At 37.9% G+C, this 25,621-nt stretch overlaps 1 protein-coding gene across 5 annotated transcripts in view; it reads left to right on the top strand.

The window, feature by feature from the left end:
- LOC149318507 (glycerol-3-phosphate acyltransferase 1, mitochondrial-like) overlaps positions 1-24,000 on the top strand; it is a 58,475-nt gene extending 34,475 nt beyond the window's left edge. For 3 of the 5 annotated variants that reach the window (XM_089509889.1, XM_089509891.1, XM_089509888.1), the window contains 9 exons: positions 77-192; positions 6,164-6,234; positions 9,568-9,832; positions 10,163-10,305; positions 12,550-12,627; positions 16,859-16,999; positions 18,381-18,570; positions 18,693-18,751; positions 21,065-24,000. In XM_089509889.1, coding sequence (XP_089366015.1) covers positions 77-192; positions 6,164-6,234; positions 9,568-9,832; positions 10,163-10,305; positions 12,550-12,627; positions 16,859-16,999; positions 18,381-18,570; positions 18,693-18,751; positions 21,065-21,181 — 1,180 coding nt within the window. In that variant the 3' untranslated portion in view covers positions 21,182-24,000. The remainder of the gene's footprint in view (positions 1-76; positions 193-6,163; positions 6,235-9,567; positions 9,833-10,162; positions 10,306-12,549; positions 12,628-16,858; positions 17,000-18,380; positions 18,571-18,692; positions 18,752-21,064) is intronic. The other 2 variants (XM_089509890.1, XM_089509892.1) reach the window with 2 other exon arrangements.
- Positions 24,001-25,621: the final 1,621 nt, after the last annotated feature.

Raw genomic sequence — 25,621 nt, 5'->3', positions numbered from 1 at the left:
TCTGATCTTTTTTTTTAAAAAAAAAAAGAATTAAAAAGTCATTTACACAAATAATCTTTAATGCTTTTTTCTTCAGGCCTAATTTTGTAGTACAAGAAGGTATAGAAGTTGCACTACCTGATTCCCGGGATATATCCTATGAACCATTGAGAAGACAATTGATAGCTAACTTGGCACAGCATATAATGTACAGTAAGTAGTTACTACAGTACAGATTTTCCTTGGCATACTCGCTCTGCTACATTGAGCTTCATATATTGATAGGATTTCTGTCTTCTGTACTCTTTCTTTCTCTTCTAAAACACATGTACGTGCGCATTTACAGAATATTTATTTTATCCTTTGTTAGTAGGGTTGTCATTTGGAATGAACCTATTACGTAGTAGGATTTTTTGTTATTTCCCTTTGATACATTTCAGTTATTTTTGTTTTAATTATAACTCAAACCACCACCACAAAATTTCTTGCTTTTCTTTAGAAAGATAATTACAGATAGGAAACAAAAATAACATCATTACAGTAGCTGATTAAGCCCCATTCAAAGAAGAAACAAATCTTCATCAGATAATAATCTAGTCAAACTATAGAGATCAAGGAGTTCTACCACAGATCTCCATGTGAAGCAGGTGTTTGTCTCCATGCATTTTTCTCACATCGGACAAAACAAATGAAAGAATACCAGATAGCACTAAAATTGGCTATGTCCCTATGATTAAAAAAAAAGATATTGAAATAGTTAAAGATTTCCTTTATCTTGGCTCAGTCAATCAAAATGGAGATTGTAGGCAAAAAATCAGAAGGGAGCTAAGGCTGCATCTGCACTTCACCAGGGTGACCAGATGTCTTAATCACAAAGGAGGACAATGCACCGTAAAATGTAGGACATTTGAGAAAAATGTAAGGCATTCCAAAATAAAAGCTAGAAACACTGATAGTAATTTAAACTTTCAGTAAGGCCTTTGACATGATCCCTGATAATATACTTGCAAACAAGCTGGTTAAATGTGGGCTAGACAATGCAGTTGTTAGGTGGATTTGTAGTTGGTTGACTGGCCAAACTCAAACTGTGCTCAGCAATGGCTCCTCTTCACGTTGAGAGAAGTGACCAGTAGTGTGCCACAAGGTTCTGCCCTGGGCCAGTGCAATTCAACATCTTTATCAATGACTTGGATGAAAGAATAAGGGGCATGCTTATCAAATTTTCAGATCACACCAAATTAAGAGGAGTAGATAATACCCCAGAGCAGAGGATCAAAATTCAAAATGACCATAATAGATTAGAAAGCTGAGCCAAAGCTAACAAAATTAATTTCAGCATGAAGATATACTGCATTTAGGCAGAAAAAATGAAATGCATAGATATAAGAGGGGGGACACCTGGCTTAATGAGACTACGTGTGAAAGGAATCAAGGAGTCCTAGTAGACCACAAGTTGAACATGAATCGACAGTGTGATATTGCCGCTAAAAAGGCCAATGTGATTCTAGGCTGCATCAATAGAGCTATAGTGTCTAGATAAAGAGAAGTAATAGTGCCACTCTATTCTGCTGCAGTCATGCCTCACCTGAGTACTGTGTTCAGTTCTGGGCACCACAGTTCAAAAAGGATGTTGGCAAGCTGGAGTGTGTCCAAAGGAGGGTGACCAAATGGTGAAAGGTCTGGAAACCATGCCTTATGAGACTTAGAGAGCTGGCTATGTTTAGTCTGGAGAAGAGAAAGTTAAAAGGTGATATGATAGCCCTGTTTAACCATTTGAAGGGGTGTCCTATTGGGGCTGGAGCAAGCTTGTTTTCTGCTGCTCTAGAGACTAGGGCATGGAGCAGTGGATGCACACTACAGGAAAAGAGATTCCACCTCAGCATTAGGAGGAACCTCCTGACAGTAAGAGCCGTTCAACTATGAAACACACTCCCTCGGAGAGTGGCAGAGTCTCCTTATTTGGAAGTCTTTAAACAGAGGCTGGGGCATTTGGGGTGCTTTGTGGATTCCTGCATGGAAGAATGGGGTTGGACTGAATGGTCCTTGTGGCCTCTTCCAACTCTATGATTCTAAACTCATGCTTCTTAGTCATTATCAAAATAGAGGATTTTGGGGATTTCTCCTGGATAGAAGACTAAAATCTAGGACATGTCCTGGAAAAGAATGATGTCTGGTCACATCACTTTAACTGCCATGGCTCAATACTATGGAATTCTGGGAAATGAGGTTTTGTGAGATATTTCTGTCTCTGTCAACAAACTACAGGTCCCAGAATTCCATAGCATTAGGTCATGGCAGTTAAAGTGGTGTAAAACTGGATTATTTCTCCAGTGCGATGCAGCCTAAGACTGGGAAAGCCAACTTTGAAGGAATTAAATAAGATCCTCATGTGTAAAGACATATAACTGAATATCAAAGTGAAAATCATTCAGACCATAGGATTTCCAATTTCTGTGTATGGATGTAAAAGCTGGGCAGTGATACAAGTTGGCAGTTCATTTGAAATGTGCTGGAGAAGAGTTTTACAGATATCACAGACTGATATCACATGAAAGGATTTTCCAGCTTAAATTAGAACCATGACCCATATTATGTTCTATTTATTTGTTTATTGATTTTAAAACTAACAAATCAAGCTTGAATTCTTACTAGAAGCAAAGATGATTAAATTGAGGCTCTCCTACCTTGGACATATTGTGAGATGATATAATTCATTACAAAAGACAATAATTCTTAGTAAAATAGAAGGTAGTAGGAAAAAAGGAAGACATAATACATGAATGCATCTCATTTTGATAGTGATAGTATATTGGAATGTTAGTGTTAAAATCAATACACAAATAAATTGATATAAAAATTTATTTGTTGATTTTAACACTAACATTCTGATACACAATCACAATCAAAATGAGATGCATTCATAAAATATCTACAGAAAATAAGAAACAGGATTCCATAGCATTTGAGCCATGACTAAAGTGTTGTCAAACTCCATTATTTCTGCAGTGCAAGTGTAGGTCAAGTCTTTCATACAATACTGTATTCCTAATTCTTTAATCCTCCACAAAATGGAGGGCCTTCCAGGGTAAATGTGGAGGATGTGGCCAAAGAGGAAGCTCAGAGTCTAGAGTCCAATGGTCTTCAGCGACCCCTCTGAAAGGGTCTTTCGACCCCCAAAGGGGTCCCAACCCCCAGGTTGGGAACCCCTAGTTTAATACCAGTTTTCTAGACAAAAAGCAGTACCCTCCGCCCATTTTGTAGTAATTTTCACTTGCTGAAAGAAGGCTTCTTTTGTAAAAATGCCACATTTACACCTTGAGTAGATATTTAGCAAGGCTTTATTGAGTTCAACATTGTTAAATGACCCATATTTTCCTCATTTTCTTTCTTAACCTTTGACCAGATTTTATGTAATGCAGGAGAAACCCAACACATACAAAAATGTCATGATGCTTCTACAGATTTTCCATCTTAAATTAGAACCGTGTCTCATATTGTGTTCTAACCTAGTTGCAGTAAACACTCTGTAAACTAGTTTTATTGCAGTCTGCCTTTTATCTACTGAAACTGAGTTTATGAGCTTCTTCTATGATGTAGACATCCAGTCAGCCAGTGTTATAAAAAGACTTTGTTCCCAAACCACTTTTAGACCTTCTGTGGTGAATTTTGAAATTGCCAAAAATGATATATAACTTTTCATTACACTTCCTTTTGATCCTGTGCAGTTACAAATTGCTCAAAATGAAATGATATGTGGATTGTTTTGTTATACATTATTAAAGAAATGTATAATTAAATATATTTTTAACCACAGTCCAGGGGCATCGACAGTTTAGTTTGTTCACACATATACCAGACCATATGCATTGCCTGTCACCCTCTCTCAATTGGTGAGAGCATGAATTCGTCTCCAAAGCTCCACTGACTCTGTCACATAAGCTAGCAGAAAGCACATGTTTGTTTTCCCATGTTCTCTTGAAGGTTTCTTTGTAAGGCTGCTCATGTATAGCATTAAAAGCACCTTTGGTGCAGTGTCCTGTCCTGTGCCATACAGCCACAAGTCAGTGCTGGGCACCATCTGTGTTCTCTAGGAAGATGTTATAACTGTACAGCAGGTGCTGTCAGGTTTCCTTCTCCTTTCCTTCCCTTTAGTGAATTGTCCCATATAAAATCTCATTGCTCTCTATGATAGGATGACCCAGTTACTGCTCCCAACCTGCCTTTACAGCTTGTGTGGAGATTTTTGCAATTGCTAAAAGTGCTTTATAATTTTTTCTTACAGTTCCTTTTGAACTTACACTGTAATTACATGAACCCAGTGAGAGGGTGTGTGTCTGGTCTTTGTACACCTTTATTATTAAGGAAATGTATGATTTATTGTATCTGTAACCATAATCCAGGCAGTTTGGCAGTTTAGTTTTTATTTGCTTCTCTTTAGCCAAGTGCCTTGGGAATAAAAATCTCTTAACCTAGAAACTTTTACCTAACTCCAACATGCAAATTGTTTGAATTTAGTGGGATTATAAAAAGTTGGATGCACCACCATGAGTATAAGTGATAAAACTGAGAGCGAGGCTAATTATTGAGCGATTAGTGGAGCCCTGGTGGTGCAGTGGTTAAATGCTTGTACTGCAGCCACTCACTCAAAACCCTAAGGTTGCAAGTTCAATACCAGCGAAAAGGCTCAAGCTCGACTCAGGCTTACATCCTTCCGAGGTCGCTAAAATGAGTACCCAGATTGTTGGGGGCAATTAGCTTATAGTTGTAAACCACTTAGACACTGTTATTAATTCAGTATGAAGCAGTATATAAATGAAGCTCTTTGATTAGTTTTCTACACCAAAAGGGGCATGGGGGGGACATGTTATATTCTGATTTAAATTTACATCATATGAGCAGGAGTGCATTAATGTGATGTGTTGTCAAAGTATATCTAATAATCCTGATCCAGTTTGTGAGATTTCCTACAGTATATGAGTGTACCATTTTTCAAGTGCAGTATTTTAATTTGGTAAATGTCATAAGCAATTGTTAGAACATTATTTCTGATTAATTTGTGAATGGGGAATATTTGAATAGAGAAATCCTATTATTTGCTTTAAATATAGTTTCTGCATAATTCACACATACAAAATAACTATTACCTGCTTCCTACAGTATATTTTTGGAATTTGTTTGCAGAACAAAAAGCTTATAGAGGATGAAATATTTTGACTAGTTATTTGTGCACATTTAAAACAGTGTTAAAAATTTATCACATTATGTAGTGATCCAGTTAAATTTTTGTTGGGCAAACTAAAGCATTTACAGGTTCTTCATAGGGCTTGGTTTCTAGCTTTTTTAACATCTTGGTTACCATTCTCTGGACAACCTCGAGCTTTTCCATTTACCTCTTGCCTAGAACTGAACACGGTATTCCAGTTGAGGTTGTACCAAAGCTGAATAGAGTGGTACTGTTTCTTCCCTTGATTTGGATACTGCACCTTTATTCCTGGAGCCTAGAATTGTGTTGGCTTCTTTGACTGTAGCATCACCCTGTTGACTGAGGTTTAGCTTGTGATTTACTAAGAACCCTTGATACTTTTCTCATTTACTACTATATCATCTATGTGTGCATTTCATTTATCCTGACTCACTGTAATACTTTATGTTTATCCCTGTTGAAATTAACTTCATTTTTAGTTTTGGCCCAGCCAAATAGGTATATAAATAAAAATGGACAGCTGTTTGCACTGATTGTAGTAAATTAGGCAAATATTGTTAGTGGAATATCTATAAGTGAAAACATTTTGACTTCTTTGACAAAACACAGGCATTTGTATATAGCAGAAGTTGGGCACCATTGGGCTTCAGATATGTTGGTCTCATTGTTCTCATTCAGTATGGACAGTGGTAAGTGATTATGGAAGTTGCAGTCTGAAAAATCTGCAGAGCCACAAGTTCTCCATCTTGATATATAGGGACTTTAAAATGATTAAAAGCTTCAAAGGGTGTCAATCAATATGTTGCTGTCTGACTGTTGTTTAGTCCAGTGCAGTGTATTGTTGCCCTCTCAGCCTATAACACTTTAAGTTAACTGTTCTCAGTTTACAAGTAGCTGACATTTTGTTCCTGTTGCCTTGTAAGCATTTCAGTTGCATGACAGAGCACCAGCATAGCTTTATTTTACTTTGTTTGCTTTTAGCTGCTAACAAGTCATGTGCTGTGATGTCAACACACATTGTTGCCTGTTTGCTGCTCTACCGACACAGGCAGGTAAGGCTGCTCTGCTTCTGCATTCACAAAGTAATGAATTTTATAAGAGCTTGCAGATTGCCAGTGATGGGTAGGATGTACCAGAAGTCATGTGATCTTTATTGTATCCTCATCATTTCCTGACTTGGATATGATGAAACATCATACTCAAACTGATTAGTGAAATAGCTGGTCCAGTTTTGTGGAGTGGATTGACTAATGTAAGGAACTTGTTTGCGGTTATATACTGACATGAAAGCTTGTTCCAAAAGTTAATATATGCCACAATGTCTACATACATATATACAAGTGCAAGTGATGAAAAAGAGTTTGCATAATATCAGTCTGGAGAATCCTTTGCCATAATAATTTTAAAATTTTGTACTGCAATCATTTTCTTTATGTACACAAAAAAGTGTGCCCTTGCCTAATGAGGTTTAACTTTTAAATAGTTAAACTGATTAGGTTGTTATAGATTTGACTGTTCATATGGCATGCATGGTCCTCCTCATTTTGAAATCAAGAACTATTTTAAAAAGAGATGAGTTGTGTGTATGTGTGTTTGTGTAAAACCATGCTTCTTGTGTAACCAATGCCAGTTGCTGTGGAATTAAGCTTCTCGGATAGTAATCTAAGCTGCTTGTTCTGCTGTGCTGCATGGTCCAATATTCTCTTTAATCTATTCTTCTTACCTTTCCCTTTGAGAAGCTCTGAGGGAGAATGCATGGCATGTTGAGGGCCAAATAAATGAGTGTTTGAGTAAACCCAAGCTGAGAAACAATAGTTGTAATTGAGAAAATTCTCCTTTGTCTCTTTTCTAATTACACAGAAGGTCAGTTTGCCAGCATTTCTGAGCAGTCCATTGCTGACAGCATTATACAGTTCAAATATTTGGGGTATAACAAAGATATGCTTCTCCTGTGGAGGCTATTAAGTGATTAATAAGAGAGATTCATGGACATGGTAGGGCTCACTTAAGCCTGAATCCTATTGGAAACCTATAAAATAAATGTATTCAGTAAATTGTTGAGTTGTAAGTCAGGACTCAGTATGTATCCACACTGCAGAAATAAAGCAGTTTGACAGTACTTTAATTGTCATGGCTCCATCCTATGGAATCCTGAAATTTGTAGTTTGTTGAGGTATTCAGCCTGGTCTGTCAGAGAGCTTTGGTGCCTCCTAGGATTCTGCAAGATAGAGTCATGGCAGTTAAATTGGTACCAAACTACTTTATTTCTGCAGTGTGGATACACTCTTCGGTAAGTTCCATTGAGTCAATTGCTCTGTCTATTTGGAACTAACATAGTAGAATCCAGGTCCATTTGTTGAGGCAGTCATTCTTAAGCTTGTAAGAAAGTGAGATGAATTAGGATAAAATAGTATTTACTGAACTCTTACCTGAAAGTCCTTCTGCTGTGCAATCTGAAGAAATAATTCTGAGCAGTCTTACCTATGTCCTGTTAAGCTGTGGTAACTTAGGTTGGATAGCACTAAGACCCAATGTCTGGTTTGCACAACACATATACTGTATTGGCACTGTAGGCCTGTGGTTTACTGCCGACAAGCAGCATGGTGGTGCTTGCTGCTCAGTTGCACCCATCTTCAGCTTTCTTTGATGGTTTGTTTCTTGGATATTAGGCTGAAGGCACTTTCCCTTCTCTGATTTGTTCTGTGCCAACCAACAAAGAGAGTACCAAGAATAAATCTGAGCTTCTTTTTCTGGTTTATAGGGGAGGAATTAGGAGGGAAACTACTGGCTTACAGATGACACAAGATACAAACTGCAAAGCAAAGAGTTTGGCCACTCTTACTTCACAGAATGGTGAAAAAAGTTGAAGTTGGGAAACCTTTTAAAATATGATGGAAGTGCTATAGGATTACTCATGAGTAGACTGTTGACTCTTATTAATAATAATAATAATAATAACAATAATAATAATAATTTATTTACATCCCGCCCCTTTGAGGTCAATCGGGGCGGCTAACAGCAATAAAATACAATACATAATACATCAAAATCTACTTCCCTCCCCCCCTTAAAAAGTTATTAAATCAATTATAATTAAAACCAACAAATTAAACAACAGCAACACATACACATTATTACGAAACAAAACAAGACAAAACAGTAAACTGCGGTAGCATTCTACTTAAATTTCCAGGGAGGACCTTGTGGACTCTCATGAGAAGAGGGTTCCTGAGGCCGGGATTATCTATCCAGGAAAGGCCTTAAGACAGAGGGGCATTATGCAACAATTTTGCCACATTTCATTTGCCATACATAGTGTTTGGTAAATAAATAGGGATCAGATTTCTTCACCTGAGTGTTTTTGGTTATTCTTGAGAAAGTAATTTACATAATACCTCAGTCAGTCAAATGGTAGCAGCTGAATAGTGTGCACAAGCACACTGCTCTTAGCTGCTACCTAGATTCCTATGTTGTGTAAAATCATCCAGTCTTATGAGAAAAGAATAAATTACCCTCAGAAAATATGTGAATTGAGCCTAGTTCATACACTGAATCTAGGACTGGGTCTGCTTAGATTGATTTGTGACTTTTCTGTAGGCAGAATCAATACATAAGACTAGAACAACATAACCAAAATTTTCTGAACAGTGCTGAAAATATTTAGAGTTTCTGTACTATTGAGTAGGTTTATTCAATAGTACAGAAACTATACAGAATAGGCATCCCTTTAGGCCATTTGGAACCAATTATGAAATCAGATAGGCAGATTTTAAAAGCAATGGGCCTGAGCACATGGACAGGATAGAACAGGACAAGCCCTGTTTCTGATCCGGGTAGTCGCTAAGCCAGTGTGGCGATGGGTGGGTATTCATATACCCATCCACCACTGCACTATTGATACATGTCCATTACACACTTCTTATCTGCCTCTGCTGTTTGCGTGTCCTCAGAAGGTCCCCACCACAGCCATAAAGGCAGAAACAGGGTGCCTGGCTTACACCCATGTGGCCAGACTCCCAGATCCAGTGTCACAGGCTGGGGTGGGGGGCCTTCAGAGAAAACACAATGGCAGCAGCAGTTAAGGGATACACAAAGCTGTGCAGTGTGCCCAATGCTGTTGTGGAGTTTTCATGAAACTCTGTGGCAAACAGTGGATCTTTTTGGCCTGTACTAAGGATCTTTTGGGCCAGGATCAGTCCAGGACTGCCAGATTGACATCCAGATGGGCTGTTCCAGCGCAGGGCTATTGGCTTGTGTCATCTATACAGGATGATGCCAGGAGTGTGTATAGACCCTAAGATTTAGATTAAAAGGACTTTCCTTAAAAAAAATATTAAAAGATAAAAAAATATTCACTATTCTATGTCTTACGATTTTTGCTCCAGGGAATTGATCTTTCCAAGCTGGTAGAAGATTTTTTCTCCATGAAGGAAGAAGTTTTGGCTCGGGACTATGATTTGGGATTTTCAGGGAATTCTGAAGATGTCGTCATGCATGCCATCCATTTGTTGGGAAACTGCATAACTATTACAAACACCGGTCGGAATAATGATTTCTTCATCACTCCTAGCACATCTGTTCCTACTGTCTTTGAACTCAATTTCTACAGCAATGGGGTACTACATGTCTTCTTCAAAGAAGCTGTAATTGGTATGTTCTAAAACTTGAACTTAAGCAAAGATAGACTACTTTTATTGACTAATATTAATTTTCATTTATCCTTTTGAGTGTGGCCAAAGTTGAAACACTGTGTAGTATGTTTCAGACACTCCATAATTTTTCAGGTTGTAACAGCACATTTTCCCTCTTGTTCCATTGTCAGCATGTAATTCTAATTCTTGAATTTATTGCATCTTAATTTTGCTGTGCTATGCATGGTTGTATATTTTTTGACACAGTATCCTGTACTCATTAATTGGACTGAATTTTGGGGGTTTATTAAGGCATTTGAAAGCAACTGTTCTTTTTTTCTCCCTTCAGCTTGCAGTCTTCATGCCTTACAGAGTAAAAGGCATAGGAATGGCATCAGTGGAATCCCATCCAACATGATTAGTCAGGAACAACTAGTCCGCAAAGCTGCCAGCCTGTGTTATTTACTTTCTAATGAAGGCACCATTTCTTTGGTAGGTGTTGATGTGTATGTGTGTCACATGTCAGATGCTTTATTGCTGCTGCCATGTGTCATTTATAGTGTGTTATGGTTTTGAAAAACAAAGAGGTGCATTTGATTTCTAAAACTCTTAACATCTAAAGATAAGAACTGAGGACTATTGAAGAGAAATAAATAAAAGATTATTGATTGTATGTTGGGGCAGTTCCCTGTATATGTGACATAGAAGAATGGGAGACAAGCAGAATTATTGGGGGGGGGGGGGGGGAATTGAAGTTGGGAGAACTTTTAAAATATGATGGAAGGTCTATAGAAACAAATTGGAAAGTAAATTGGAATGACCACTGCAGATTAATCGCTAATACAGACACTGTGGGACTTCTACTCACGATGATAGATATTTCACTTGTGTCAGGTTTGGGTAAAATGCCAAAGGAGAGATGTAGGATTACTCATGAGTAGAGTGTTGATACTAAGACAGAGCAGCATTATGAAACAATTTTTCATTTTATTTGCCATACATAGTGTTTGGTAAATAAGTAGTGACCAAATTTCTTCATCTGAGTGATTTTGGGTGTTCCTGAGAAAACCCAAAATCAGTCAGTTCACAACGTACAGTATGTTCACTGTCAGTTCACAAAGTACAGTATGTGTAATCTCTATTTCTCAGGAGGTGTAGTAGCCGTGAGTACATGGCTTGGGTCCAGTTTACTTGAGGGAACGCCTCCTCCCATATAATCCCTCCCACACACTCAGGTCCTCTGGGAAGAAATTACTGCACTCAAGAAAAACTAGACTGGTGGTGACTTCCCAGAGGACCTTTTCAGCTGCTGCTCCAAAAATTTGTATTGACCTGCCAAAGTAGACTCGCCAGATTACATCCCTTGATGTTTTTGAAAAGGCAATAAAAATGATCGTCTTCCGGTGGGCCTTCCCAGACTGATTTCTGCCCAGATTAGAATTAACTGTCCATTTTATTAAGCCCCTCCTTGGTATTACCATTTTATTGAATTATTTTAATTGTTCTGTTAGTTATATGGTCTTTAATGTTGTAATTTTATACTGAAGGGAGGGAGGGTTGAAGGGTTGAATTTGGGGGATTGCTTTTCTTTGTTATTGTTTTTCTGTATTTGTACTAACTTCTGCTGTTACCCGCCTCGATCCTGAAAAGGGAGATGTGGGATACAAATAAATAAATAAATAAATAAATAAACAAATAAATAAATAAATAAATAAATATTAGCAGCCAATTTGAGCACATATGAGGAAAGAAGGGGTAATAATCTGATAAAAAACAATAATTTTCAGGTGTTCTGTGACACATAGAGAGATTTCATGAATAGAGGAGGCTCAGCTGATGTTAGCCATGAGCATGATGAGGGTAATGGGAACAGAGAGGAGATGACTGTCTTGCATGCTGTAAAGCAGTATTTGGTTTCCTGAATGTTTCATACAAGGCTACTTTTGTTGGTATTGGAGGACATATTTGTGCATCATTGTAAAAGTTTTGATTCTGTACAAGGTTCATATTGCATGCTGGAGCAAAACACAGGACATTGGGGAAGTAATTTACTTTAACACCTAGCACTGACAGAGCTCTGCATCTGAAGTTTTTTCTCTGGTGAAATAAATGAGACTTGCGGTTCATCACAGGGTTATTATTTTATTTTTATTTTATTATATCCCACCTTTCAAGCAAGCAAGTAAAACTTTTGAGTTGGCCACATATTTATTTATTTACTGTATTTATACCCCACTCTTCAACCACAAAGGCTCTCAGAGCAGCTTACAGATAATTAGACATTTTCCTGCCCTCGGACTTACAATCTAAAAAGACATGACACAAAAGAAGAAGGGAATGGCTGGGGAGAAGGGGAATAAATCCAGAGGTTCTTCTCTCCTTCCGTGACCAGCACCATGGGAGATGGACTGGAGGGAGGGCTCATCTTCTTATGGTGTAAATGTAGAAGGAAGTAAGTTTATCCAACAGCTATGCAAATGATTCATTGATATAACCCGCTCATGCATTCCCACACATTTAATTATTGGGGATGCTTGAGAGATCCATGTTGAAAGAATGAACACTTTTACTTTTTGAAGTTGTCTTCCTCTAATTAGTTCTAATTCCTGCTATCTACAGGCATACCCATTTCTTTTTCGAAGACTGTAGTTACAGGAGGGGGCATTAGAGGGGGAAAGAAAGAATATGATGGAAAATATGACATACATGACTGATTTGACTTCTTGTTCTATTCAGCCCTGCCAGCTATTATGTCAGGTGTGCCATGAGGCGATTGAACAGTTTATACAATATGGGATTCTTTTGATAGCAGAGGTAAGATGCTAATCCTATGTTTTATGTGTTTAAATGACTAATAGCCTGCTTTTCTATTCCAGTTTTCCAGTAGTATAATGCTGTGCCTCCTACTTTGTAAACTATCAATTGTCAGACATAAGCTTTGTAGACAATCTTATTAGAAGCCTATGACTGATTTTAAAGCTGTTATCTCCATAGAAGCGCATAAAAACATTCCCAGGCCAAAATGCATTGGGATGCTTTAAAGAATAAAATAATCGCTTTTTTCAAAATTCTGAAACTTTCTCTCTTTTCCATATCACATTTCTTGAGTGTTACCAGTAGGTTTGTTGATGACCGGGACTCTCAGAGGTCTGTTATTTATAGGGTCACTGTAAATTGAAACTAACTTGATAGCTATTACACTTGTCCTTCAACATTTGCAGATTTGATTATTCACAGATTCTATTAATATGTTCTCTCTAGGAATATCTAGTTCCTCCAGTGCAACTCTATGATCAGCTTTAACCAAAAGTCACACTGAAGGACCTAGAGATTCCTAGAGAAAACACTCCACTAGGCATTTGTAGTTCCTCCCACGCAATTTTGTGGTCAGTGTCTGGAAGATGTAAAATGCATAGTGTTTTTGTTATTTGCAGTTTTTCCACATTCATGGAGGTCCTGTATCCCTCACTCTAGCGAATGTGGAGGGACTGGTGTAATAACAAAACACCTTAAAATCCTGTTTTCATCTCTAAGGTTGCATCCACACTGCAGAGATAATGCAGTTTGACACCACTTTAACTGCCATGGTTCAGTGCTATGGAATTTTGGTAATTGTAGTTTTTTGAGACATACCCAGAATTCAGTAACACTGCGCCATGTCAGTTGAAGTGGTGTCGAACTGGATTATTTTGCAATATGAATTGAGCCTAAGATGAACCCAAACAAATCTTGAGTCTCTCCTTTAGGTCAGAATGCAGAATAACATCTGTCCATGCAGAAAGTCTGCTGGTATTCAGACATTTTTCCTATTTAATATCAAAACAAAAAGGGTTGGATAGGGAAGAGCGGTGAAAACTTGTCATTACCTCCTGCAGCTTCAGATCTACTCCTGTGGGTTCTGAATCTTCCTGGAATAGGTGAAGACATTGTATCTGGGAGCTGGGAGCTGTAGAAATAAGAATAACTGTTAAGTAACAGTTCTCCTTGCATCTTTGTTATAAAACTTCCATTTACAGAAGGCAAAGCTTGGATCCAATCCAACATATTTTTTATCACGACTAAATAACATAACTTTTTTTTGTTCCCACATATGGATGCTGTCTGTTTTCAACACATTTTCTTTTTCTTTTTGAAAGACAGGAGAAAAAACATGTTTAGGTAGTTGTAATACATTTCTAGCACGAGATATGTTTGAACGTGTTCAGCATGTTAAGGGAGAAAATAATTGCTAACCAAATCATACATAATCTGCTGGTGTGTAAACTTCTCTGTGAAAGCCTTTGGATATTTTTGCCCAGTGCAGGATTTGGTCTGCATATAGTTCAATGTTGCAGGAGAAGAGGTGCATATGCAAATTGCAGATGCACATTGAGTTGTACAGTACTGACATTCAACAAAAAGTCTGCATTCCATAATACAATGTAACATCTCATTCAATAAATTTAATTTTTAATAGTTAATGAGAAACCCAAAAGCATGACATGGGTGCAGTAACACACTCCTGTTCCTTTTCCCAATCTGCATGAGACCTCTAATACCGGGAGTCATTTATACCCATAATGACTACAAACTATTGATAGCTTCAGTGAATTTGTCTAATTCCTTTTCAAAGCTACCCAGTTTAGAAACTATCACTACATATGGTAGTGAATTCGACAGCTGAAGTGTGAACTATTTAAATAAGTACTCCGTTTTGTATATCTGTTCTGCTGCAACAGAACTGAATAATCCTGGGTTCTAGTATTCTGAGAAGGGCTGCATCTACCTAGGAGAGCTTATATATTGGTTGGGAGACACAAAACCTGCCAGATGTTGTTTGATTGGGAGACAACGCAGCCATTGACAATAGTGGAGGCCACATGAATCCCACTCTGTCTTACAGTAAGAGAGCTGTTAATTGCAATTTTAGTTTCCCAGGGTGTTATCCCTTTTAAAGGGAAACAAAAGTATGCAAGTCTGAAAGTTAAACTTGTTAGAGTTCAGCTTTCATCAGCCAAACAAAGTGTGGGTCAGGCTATTGTTTTAAAGCTGTCTTCCTAAAGAATAAAGACTTACTCCAAAAAATAACAAACATGTAGTTTGTGGTTCACAAAACAAACAATAATGGCTTTAATAAATATATACATAAAATAAAATAACTAAAACCTAATCTAACTGGTGATGGTTTGGGTAAGGAGAAATAAATCTCACCATCTTTTAAGATAGGAGGAAGATGGGACAGCTTATTCACTGCTGCCTGCAGTTACTTTCAGTTTAGAATCTTGAGAGAGAACTGTTAAACTGCCTCCAAAATTGAGTGACAGGAGCCACAAGACAGATAGAATGAGAAAGAGGGAGTGAGTCCCTGTGTATATAATGAGGGACAGGAGAATGCAAACATACCGTATTTTCCGGAGTATAAGACGACCCCCAACTTTTTGAATAAAAATATAGAGTTTAGGATATACTCACTGTATAAGGCCTCTTCCTCAGAAGCCGGCAGCCGGCTGTGCACGCGCTCACCAGCTTCAAGAGGCCTCTGGAGGCCCCTTAGAAGCCTGCGCAGGGCTGTTGGCTTCCCAGGCCTCCGGAGGCCTGAGAAGCCGGCAGCCTCGAGAGCGCATGCGCCTACACGGGGCTGCCAGCTTCCCAGGCCTCCGGAGGCCAGAGAAGCTGGCAGCCCCGAGAGCGTGCGTGCCGGCTTCAAGGGGCCTCCGGATGCCCCTTAGAAACCTGTGTGGGGCTGCAGGCTTCCCAGGCCTCGGGAGGCCTGAGAAGCTGGCGGCCGGGCACGCGCGCGCAGGGCCACGGGGCTCTCTTGTTGCCGGGCTTAACCCGGCGTATAAGACAACCCCCGACTTTTGACCCAATTTTAGAGGGTCAAAAAGTCGTCTTATACGCCGAAAAATATGGTACATTTTCCAACAAGAGCTGACTGAAGAGTGACTAAGGAGCTGCAGTTCAACTTTAAAAACATTGTGGAACATACACTATGATCCTTTCTGAACAGAGTTGAAGCAACCAGTAGAACATGTTAGTCCAAACTGTCATAAGGCCATTGTTGTCAATTACCTTAATTTGAATTTTTAACATATCATTAGCAATAGCAAGTACATTTATATACCACTTACCAATGCACTAAGCGATGGTAAGTTAATTGCCCTCAACAAGCTGGGTACTCATTTTAGCGACCTACAGAAGGATCCCAAGCTGAGTCGACCCAGGGCACCTGGTTGGTATTGAACTCACAAACTTGTGGTTTGTGAGTGAGTGGCTGCAGTACAGGTATTTAACCAATGTCCCACCACGGCCCCTTATCATATCATTAATTAACAGTTGTGTTATACATGAGCAACTTTTGAAATGCCAGTTTAAAAGCAGTGTGTACATTTTTACATGGTAAAATAAAGGAAGCAGTTCTAAGGTTAGTTGGTAATAATAGGTATAATAAAAATACTTTTAATAAGCTTAATTAAGTATTGCTTATTCACTTGTCCAGTTAATGTTAGTAGAAGTATGCCCACTCCACATTCATAGGAGATGTTTCTCACACACTGCCTCTTTATAAAAATGAAGAGAGCCTATTTTGGAAGAAACTTTGAGATTTGAAATCCACAGTTTGGCTATACAGTGTGGCCATGTCATACGCAGGTGCGCCATACGCAGGTTTGAGCATACGCTCAAACCTGTAGAGAGCTGCACAGGAGCATGCAGGTGGCGCATCCCATTGGAATTAATGGGGCACTTGCCCATGGCGCACGCCGCCACTGCGTGCACAAACCCTATTCAAGTGAATGGGGCTTGAGCATACGTGCTATTTGGCTTATGCGGAGGGGTCCAAAACGGATCACCCACGTAAGCCAAGGGTGCACCATATATGAACCCATGTTTCTAATGCTTCTGATTCATCCCTCTTGTTCATAAGTGGAATTGTTTTGGCTGTATAAATATTAGAACCCATACAGTGGTTGTTGCATGGTACAAAGAAAGAGTAAAAAATGATAAAAGCTTGGCAAACAGTAGTTCTGTTTGCCTGATTCTTATTGCTTTGTATTTCTATATTAAGCAGGATGAACAGGAAGATATCAATCCTAACCTTACAGAGACACACTGGGAGAAGAAACTCCCAGTGCCGTTGTCTTGGAGGAGTGATGAGGAAGATGAAGACAGTGACTTTGGTGAAGAACAGCGAGATTGCTACTTGAAGGTAAAGCATAAACTGTAGGAGCACCAGCCAATTTTGGCCCATGTTTAGGGAACTGTTATTATGTAGAAATGCACTTTAGAAATCCTAGCTGGCAACTCTCTCAAACTGTGCAGAACTGAAGTTATGCCTAAAGGGAATTCACACATTATGTGTGCTGGACCTAACTTGCGAACACAGATTCTTTTTTTTAATGCTTCCTCTTTGTGTCTTCTTGTGCCTCTGCTATACCCCTCCCTGGCTAACTCAATTTGATGGTATTCCCATTTGAGTTTTAAATATATCCATCGTATACACATTGATTCTACATCAAAATAGTGGACTTTTCCTGTTTAGTCTTCATAGTTATATTCTCTTTTAAGGTACTCCATTCTATCATTTCACCTAGGTTTTTAGCTACCTGTTGTAGGTACTTGACTTTCTTTGGTTGCTAAGCATGCCCACTCCACCTTGGGTTTGTTTGGGGGTTTGCCATCTTGGGCTTTCACCTCTGGATATCCTATTTCTGCAAACTTTAGGGTTCCTCCAAGCATTCTATTCAAGCAGATGGCATAGTTGTGTGAGTCTGTTGCAGCAAAAACAACAAAGAATCTTGTATTCTTGTTAAAGACTTAACAAGTTTTATTTAATAATAATAATAACAACAAGAAGAAGAACAATAATAATTTATTTATATTCCTCTTCTCCAAACGATCAAAGTGGCTTACACTAAAAATATCAATTTGGCATATTTTTTGTGGACTCTAGCCACCAATGAATGACTAACATCTGATGAAGCAGACTAAGACCGATAGAAGAACATGTCAATAATATGCAAAGACACAAGTCTTCAAAGTGCAGCAAGTCTTTTGGTTTCCCAGGAAAGCTGCTATTTCTGTCTTTTCCTGTAGTCTCATTTTATAACTCAGGACCTGAATGAAAGAAAATTTGCCACGTGCTTCTTTGTTCAGGATCTCAGGCATTCAATTCCATTCCTCCACTTCATCTCCAGCTCACCTCTCCCAATTAAGTCAGTGTTGCATTTCTACTTATTTGGTTGTTTAGAGGAAGAATCCCCTGTTGCATAATTCTGCAAAAATTGGGATATGCTTGCACCTGCTGATTCATCCCTCTAGTTCATAAGTGGAATTGTTTTGGCTGTACTGTATAAGTATTAGTTGTTTGGGGGGGGTAGTTGCAGTAATAAGGGAAAAGACAGGATATAAAATAAATAAAATAGGTACTGTGAGAACTGGAAACACTGTCAGTATGTGGTATACAGGTATACAATTCTTGGATTGAGGAAAAGATTCCAACTGATGTATGGTTGTGTTGTCTCACATTTTATCTTCTATTGTAGTGACTGATTACAAGTTGTTTTGCATTCTTTCTTTCTCTTATGTAGATCAGCCAGTCACAAGAACACCAGCAATACATCACCTTCCTGCAGAAGCTACTGGGACCTTTACTGGAAGCATACAGTGCTGCAGCCATTCTCATCCATAATTTCAGTGGCCCTGTCAGGGAATCCGAGTACCTTCAAAAATTACACAAATACTTAATAACAAGAACAGAAAAGAATGTCGCTGTCTATGGTATGTAAAACAACTGCTTTCTATAGAAAAGTTGCTTTGCATTTACTAGTCTTCTTCTCAGCAATGTTGGTTGTATTCATCCTGAGATAATACTTTTTTCCTCACCTTCCCCACCTTTACAGCTGAAAGTGCCACCTATTGCCTTGCAAAAAATGCAGTGAAAGTCTTCAAGGACATGGGTGTAAGTATATATTTGCTTTACAATGCTGTATGCATTTCTAAATATGTATGTTCATGTTAGTCCTGTTAAATTCAGCGAGACACACCAGTCAAAACTTTGTTGACCCACTTGCAAAGTGTAATTGTGCACCTAGTAGTGGTCTGTTGCTGCTTCCCCAGGTGTATAAAGGGAGCCAAATTACACCCAAATGCACTCTTGTTGCCAATATGTTTTCATGGCGGGGGGGGGGGGGGCGGGCACAGAGCTACACCCAGTAGCCTTTGGCTGTCCTTGCACATCTCTGTTAAAAGTGTTGTGCAAGGAGGTACGATGAGACCTTGCTTCCAAACCACCTTTATCCTTTGTGTACCAAATTTTGTAATGGCTAGATTGCTTTTATTTAGTGTTACTCAGATGTAAGTTTGGTTTCTAGCCAGATTCCCAGTTCATCTGACCACTTGGTTCTTTTCCTATATAGTAAGATGAGAATTAGTGGTTGGTGATCACTGTCTGTGCTAGTGCCAACTTTGAATTTATATACTAAATGAAAGGCATTTCTGGAGACCAGGCCATAATCTGCGGTACTTGAGGCAAACAGGTTCAAAAAAGTGAAGCTCTCCAAGGATGAAACCCCATTAAGAATCACTAAATCCAGGTTTAACTGTTGTTGTAAGCCAGTAAAATTAGAAACTAGATGTTTATAGAGTTTTGATTAAGAAAAGGTCTATTGTCCCTCAGTTCTCCTAGGATAGGGTATTTATCTTACAACTCAAAATTGTTTGGACCAATCTTTGCACTCATGATACCCATTATAAAGAAATAGAAATCAGGGAACCTTGTAATCAAGAAGGATAAATAGGACTCTATTTTATGCCAAACCTCCTTTAACTGGAATATAGAAGTAATAGGATATGTATATATAGAGACAAAGAAAATATTTAGCATTTACTTCCGTATCAATACTAAGGGCTAGCTGCTCACACTTTTCTAGCTCAGACACCTTAGCAGCCACAGAAGATGAAACAGGAATACCAATACCCCCCTTTGGGTGGCCTTTCTTATTTTCCTTAGAGGCTTTTAGGGTATATGAGGTAAAACCCTTCTAATGTGATATTGTTCATATCCCAGGTTTCTTGCAGTAGTATAATAATAGCTAGTAATGGCAAAAATAATGGCTACAAATTATACATACAGGTTGAGTCTCCCTTATCTGGATTTCCAAAATCCAAAATACTTAAAAAAAAAAAAACCTTTTTGCATGGGTGGCTGAGATATTGACACCTTTGTTTTCTGATGGTTTAATGTACCCACACTTTGTTTCATGCACAAAAATATTTAAAATTTTATATAAGATTACCTTCAGGCTATGTGTATAAGATGTATGTGAAACATAAAGGTATTTTCTGTTCAGACATGGTTCCCATCTCCAAGATATCTCATTATGTATGTATATGAAAACACAGGTATTCAAAAAATAAAATAAAATTTAAAAAATCCAAAACACTTCATTCAAGCATTTTGAATAAAGGAGAGTCAACCTGTAATTTTTTTTTTTTTTGTCACAGTTCATTTTGGACTAGCACTGTAATTAATTACTAACTGCTAATGACAAGTAATAACCTCAGTCCAGGGGCATCTGGCAGTTTTATTCCTGCCGTCATGTCCCAGATCATAAGCACCATTGAGACAAATGCACCTGCTTATGGCCCATCTGTTAGTTGGTGAGTGCATGGATCTGTTGCAAAAGCCCCACTGACTCAGGCATTTCAGCCTTTAGGAAGCACATGCTTGCTTTTCATGTTGTCTTGTAAATAGTTGGTTTCTTGATGAGGCTACTAATTTATAGCACTTAAAGCTTCTTTGATGCAGCATCATGCCCTTTGCCACATAGCCACATCAAAATTCCTGATGTCATCAACCTTGCATAGACTTGGCTCTTTTTTAAAAAGTTATAAATCTGTCCTTTTTGTGTTTCACATTACATCCATGACATCCACATGTCACTGTAATGCTTGATTCTAAATAGATTTAATATTCATACAATATAGTTGAGATGCTTTTTCACTCACAAGGACAGTTTGATTTTATCAGCTACAAGGGTCTCTGTGATCTGTGAGGTCCATTTCAGAGCCATATAGAATATGAAAGTTGCCCAGGCTAAACTCCATGAGCTGCTAGATCACACATATTGTTGTGTGAAGAAATGATTTTTGCAGTTAGATAAAGCAACCCAAAGTTATGTGGTTCTCAGAGGGCTTGTTTGTTCAGGGCTGCCATTAACTGGAGATAATGAGTGCTGCTGATGTTATTAAAACACTTACTTTTTCCTTCTAGGTGTTTAAGGAGACAAAACAGAAGAGAGAGTGTATTTTGGAACTGAGCAGCACTTTTCTACCTCATGGCAATAGACAAAAACTACTGGAATTCATCCTGAGTTTTGTTATACTGTAGAACAGACCTGTCGCCTTCTGCTACCAAGAACTTGGGAGATTTGGAGAATGTGACACAGGTTCAGGGCTTTTTGCTGCTTCCATAGTGTTTATAGTGCCATTTTGGTAAGGCCTTATCTGACCCAACCACTGGAAGACAAGTGCCTTCTTAAATATGCATGTCTGGAACTTCACGGCTCAGTAACCCAGTTAAACACTTACAACATACTGGATGCAAGCGATAAAGCCATGTTTGTGCAAAACAAAACAATACTTATTTTTCACATGAATCACAAGTTACATATTTGCACCACAAAGTGTTATGTTTATTTCAAGACTAATGACTGTGAGAAATGCACAAATGTCTTTACCAGCAATCTCTGCAGTTCTGAATAAGATGAAATAATTCAGAGTAATATGCAAACTTTATAAAAGCCTTGTCATCAAGACCAACAAATTCTGTTCACTCTTGTGGATTAATGTGTTTAGGAGAATTGATTGTGGTGGATGAAAGGGGCATTTAATAATATTTTTTTCTTATTGATTATTGTGGGGACATGCTAAATAAGAGTAACAGAGTAACAGTCAGCATCTCATTATGTGCCAGCTGAATAGCTCCCAGTGAACCTCATCCATTGCACTGAAGTGGTAAAATAATATATTAAAATCTATTGGGTTTTCTCCCCAGTAGGATTGGAAAACTAATAATTAGTTTATTAAACATCTGGACCTTTAGCATTTTGCATCCAAAGCACTAAGATACCTTCTGTGATTTGACTTTAAACCATTATATTTCCAGTTTGCTATTTTCCAGTATTTTGAATATATCTTAAACACTATAAATTTTAGAGATAAAGTTTAGCTATTTCAAAAGTGAATTAGTCCATTCTAATTTTTATTTATGTTGGATGTTATCACTAAAATCATACCAGTGAAATGGCTCAGGCAAATGTGCAACTCTGGCTTACCTGTTTATTATTAATGATACAATTCAAGATTAAGATTGGAAACCATTCATTCTTGAGTAATATCCAACACATTTGATATTAACTAAGGCAAAAACCACAGAATTTGTTTTTGAGAGAAGTTCTCACTGTATTGAATGAAGAAAATCTGTCTGTTGTTGTAACATTAACAGAACAATCATAGACTTGTTGTTTTCAGTTGGAATCTGGGAAACTGGCCATGAAAATTTATTTTAACTTATTTGGAAGAAAAATGCTGAAAGTGACAGTGTTGCACATTTACTCCTGCACAGACCTTCTGTGCAGTTTGTGTGTTTATTCCACAATGGTGTGTATATTCTACATTTGTTACAGTCTTATCTTTTAGAAATATATTTGTGAATTAAAGCAATTAACAGATTGCAATATTTTATCAGTATTTCCACATCACTGCCTCTGAGAGGAGCTGCTGTGCATGTTTTCCATCACTAAAATAGGTGCTTTAAAACATTTTAAGATGAATTTCTGAACCAAAGTTACATCATATCAGTATGTAGCAGACAGTACAACCTGAATTAATTTTCTTGTTCTTTTATTATTTTCAACAAGATAGCAGCTACAATGAACTCCATTTGTTCTAATAAAGCCTACTAGCTACTTAGAGCAATTACTTCTCATCCTTGCTAATATGCACTATTTGTTAAACTGAATGTATTATCTGAATAGCAATTTCTAAATATTACTGATGGCTTCTATTTAATGTCAGATAAATAGGTGCTTGTAAATAAGTAATTTCTCTTTGTTTTGCCACACATCAGTAGACATTCAGTGTATGCTAGAATCAAGTTTGCCCCCCCCCCAAAAAAAGAATCAAGCAATATATTGCAGATAGTGCTTGACTAATTTTAATGAAAATGTTCTAATTTTAAAAAAAGATGGTGTAGGAATTACTTTGGATGCTAGAAAGCTAGTTGTCACTAATAATGATAACTTATTACCTTATTAAAATATTCTTGGTGTGTTGTAGTGTGCATCTGAGTTGATACAATGTAATGTATTGTAAATGCTGGATGTAAGGGGATGCTTTTCAGTGTTGACGTCATAAATGACAGAGTGACTTTGCATGTGCTGAGATGTCAAGCTGTGAATGTTGTGCAGGGGTAGGGGTAGGGATTTTTCTGCAACATGGACATGGCTAAACAGACAGTTGCATGTGGGCTGGTATGTCTTTTCTAGGAAAGCAAAGCACAGAGCTCTTTACTACAAGGCAGCTAAACAGAATTCTGCCTTTCTGTGCTTTATTTTTAAGCCCCTATATTGTTGATGTACAGTAAGATAAGATTTTAATTGAAGATTTCATTTTCTAGTTTTTAAATGCTATGGCTCATCATAAGTCTTTATTTAGAATATTACAATTAAATATCTAAAGTTTATTTACTTGTACTTACAAGAGTACATCTCTACAAGTTAGTATTAAGGACAACATTCCACTTACATCTCTGGATTCTATTTGATGACTAATGTGTAGAATTTTTATCCTCTTTCAGGGGAATGAATTAAAAGAGGAGTCTATGAATTGTTTCCTAAGGACATGCACCTATCCTTTCATAGTGACATCTTCATTCTCCTACTTTACATTTAAGTGTCACATTACGTATTTTTAACTGATTGGCTTGCCTGTACATTTTAAAAAAAGGTTAGCATGATATTTGCAACAATGAAGGGCTGACATAAAATTGCAAAATTCTGTAGCTGTTCTATATTTGTACTTATAAAAACAGGCACGGTCTTGAAAAATGTTACTGTACTGCTTTCCCTATTTTAACATCTTATGTATCTCTTGTAAGAAGCACAGAACCGGATAGTAATTTTATTTTAATAAACAACTCAGAATTTCTTTTGATTGTGACTGATTCAATAATAACATAATCTCATGTCAGTTTAATTACAGATCTGTGCCTAAATCTAAGGTGCTGTTTGTCTTCCAAATAGAGAGCTAGAGAAACTGAACCTCCCTGCCCAATGTAAAACTGAGTTTTATAGTAGCCACATCTGGAAAAATTCCAGTTGGATGGACAAATCTATGCAACAGTTGGTCAAGAGTTCATAACCTAATGGGTCCAATTAAGCACATTAACACGGTACACTTAGAAGCAATCAGCTGATAAAGGCACTTACAAATCTCATGTGATAGTCCTCTGGATTGAACAGTCCCTAGCAGCAGAGAATGAAGATGGATCAGGTTCTCCCAGACACCATCCGTTGTGTGTGCTCTTCAGGTCCATCCAATTCCTCATTGTTATACAGTTGGCCCTTCTTATACATGGATTTTTTTATACACTGATTCAAGCATCCATGGTTTGAAAATGTTCAAAAAAAGTATAAATTTCAAATGTCAAACCTTGATTTTCCATTTTTTATAAAGGACACCATTTTGGTATGTCATATTTAATGGGACTTGAGCATCCACAAATTTTGCTAGCCACAGGGGATCTTGGAACCAAACCCCAGCATATAACAAGGGTCCACTGTATCTGTCTTATGTCTCTCAGCTTGTCTATTTTTTTTTTGCTGACCTGTGTATAATTGAGACTCGTGTTTCTAGGCCACAGTGTGAATTGTATAACCCATTGGGGTGGTCCTGGAATCTTACCAAGTCCAAATTATAATAAGAATGGTAGAAGAGAATCATGACTCGAGAGGCCTCCAGGATATTGCTGGCTTTGGCTTGCTGCACATGTAAAAGATTTAAACAGTCCAGAATTGTAAATGGCAGTACAATTTTGGTGATGGTAGATAGTCTATGGAGGACCTGAAAATGTGACAGATTCAGCCTTCCATGACTGTCCACCCTGTTCTGTGCAAAACATGCCATATGGTCTAGTTGGAAGTATGTACCAGGCACTGGAACCTTTCCGTCACGATAGCTTTCACATGGGCTAAGCGAGATGTTGCAGTAGATTTTTCCATCTTTGATAGCTTTGGGTGTGACCTTTTATTTACATATGTTGTTCCAAGTGTAACTGTTTGTGCATTCGGTAAATAATTCAAGTTGTGGTTAGTTTCCTATTTCAAAGCTGTTTGCCACAGAAGAGCCTTAATATAATGACCAGTGTGCCCTACCTGCTCACAGACTGTCTTACCACATAGAACTATGGAGTCCTGTGGCATCATAGAGCCCAACCAATTTGTTATAACAAACATTTTTGTGGATCATTGTACAGTGAAAGCTTATGCCACAGTAAAATTTGTTGATTTTTGTTGGAGTCTTTTTGTGAAATGCATCCTTGGGAGTTATATCTTCCAGTTTGCTTCTAGTTACAAATTTGGTATCTCTCTGTATGTGGGTTTCTTCATGAGACTGATGTACAGTCGGCCCTTCTTATAAAGGATTTTTTATACACGGATTCAAGCATACACGGTTTGAAAATGTTCCAAAAAAGTATAAATTTACCTTGATTTTCCATTTTTTATAAGGGACACCATTTTGCTATGTCATTATATTTAATGGGACTTGA

The sequence above is a fragment of the Sceloporus occidentalis genome, unplaced genomic scaffold (genome assembly GCF_023333645.1).
Source record: "Sceloporus occidentalis isolate IW3139 unplaced genomic scaffold, rSceOcc1.0.p SCAF_2, whole genome shotgun sequence".
In the NCBI taxonomy this organism is placed as follows: Eukaryota; Metazoa; Chordata; class Lepidosauria; order Squamata; family Phrynosomatidae; genus Sceloporus; species Sceloporus occidentalis.
This window is presented reverse-complemented; position numbering and strand designations above follow the sequence as displayed.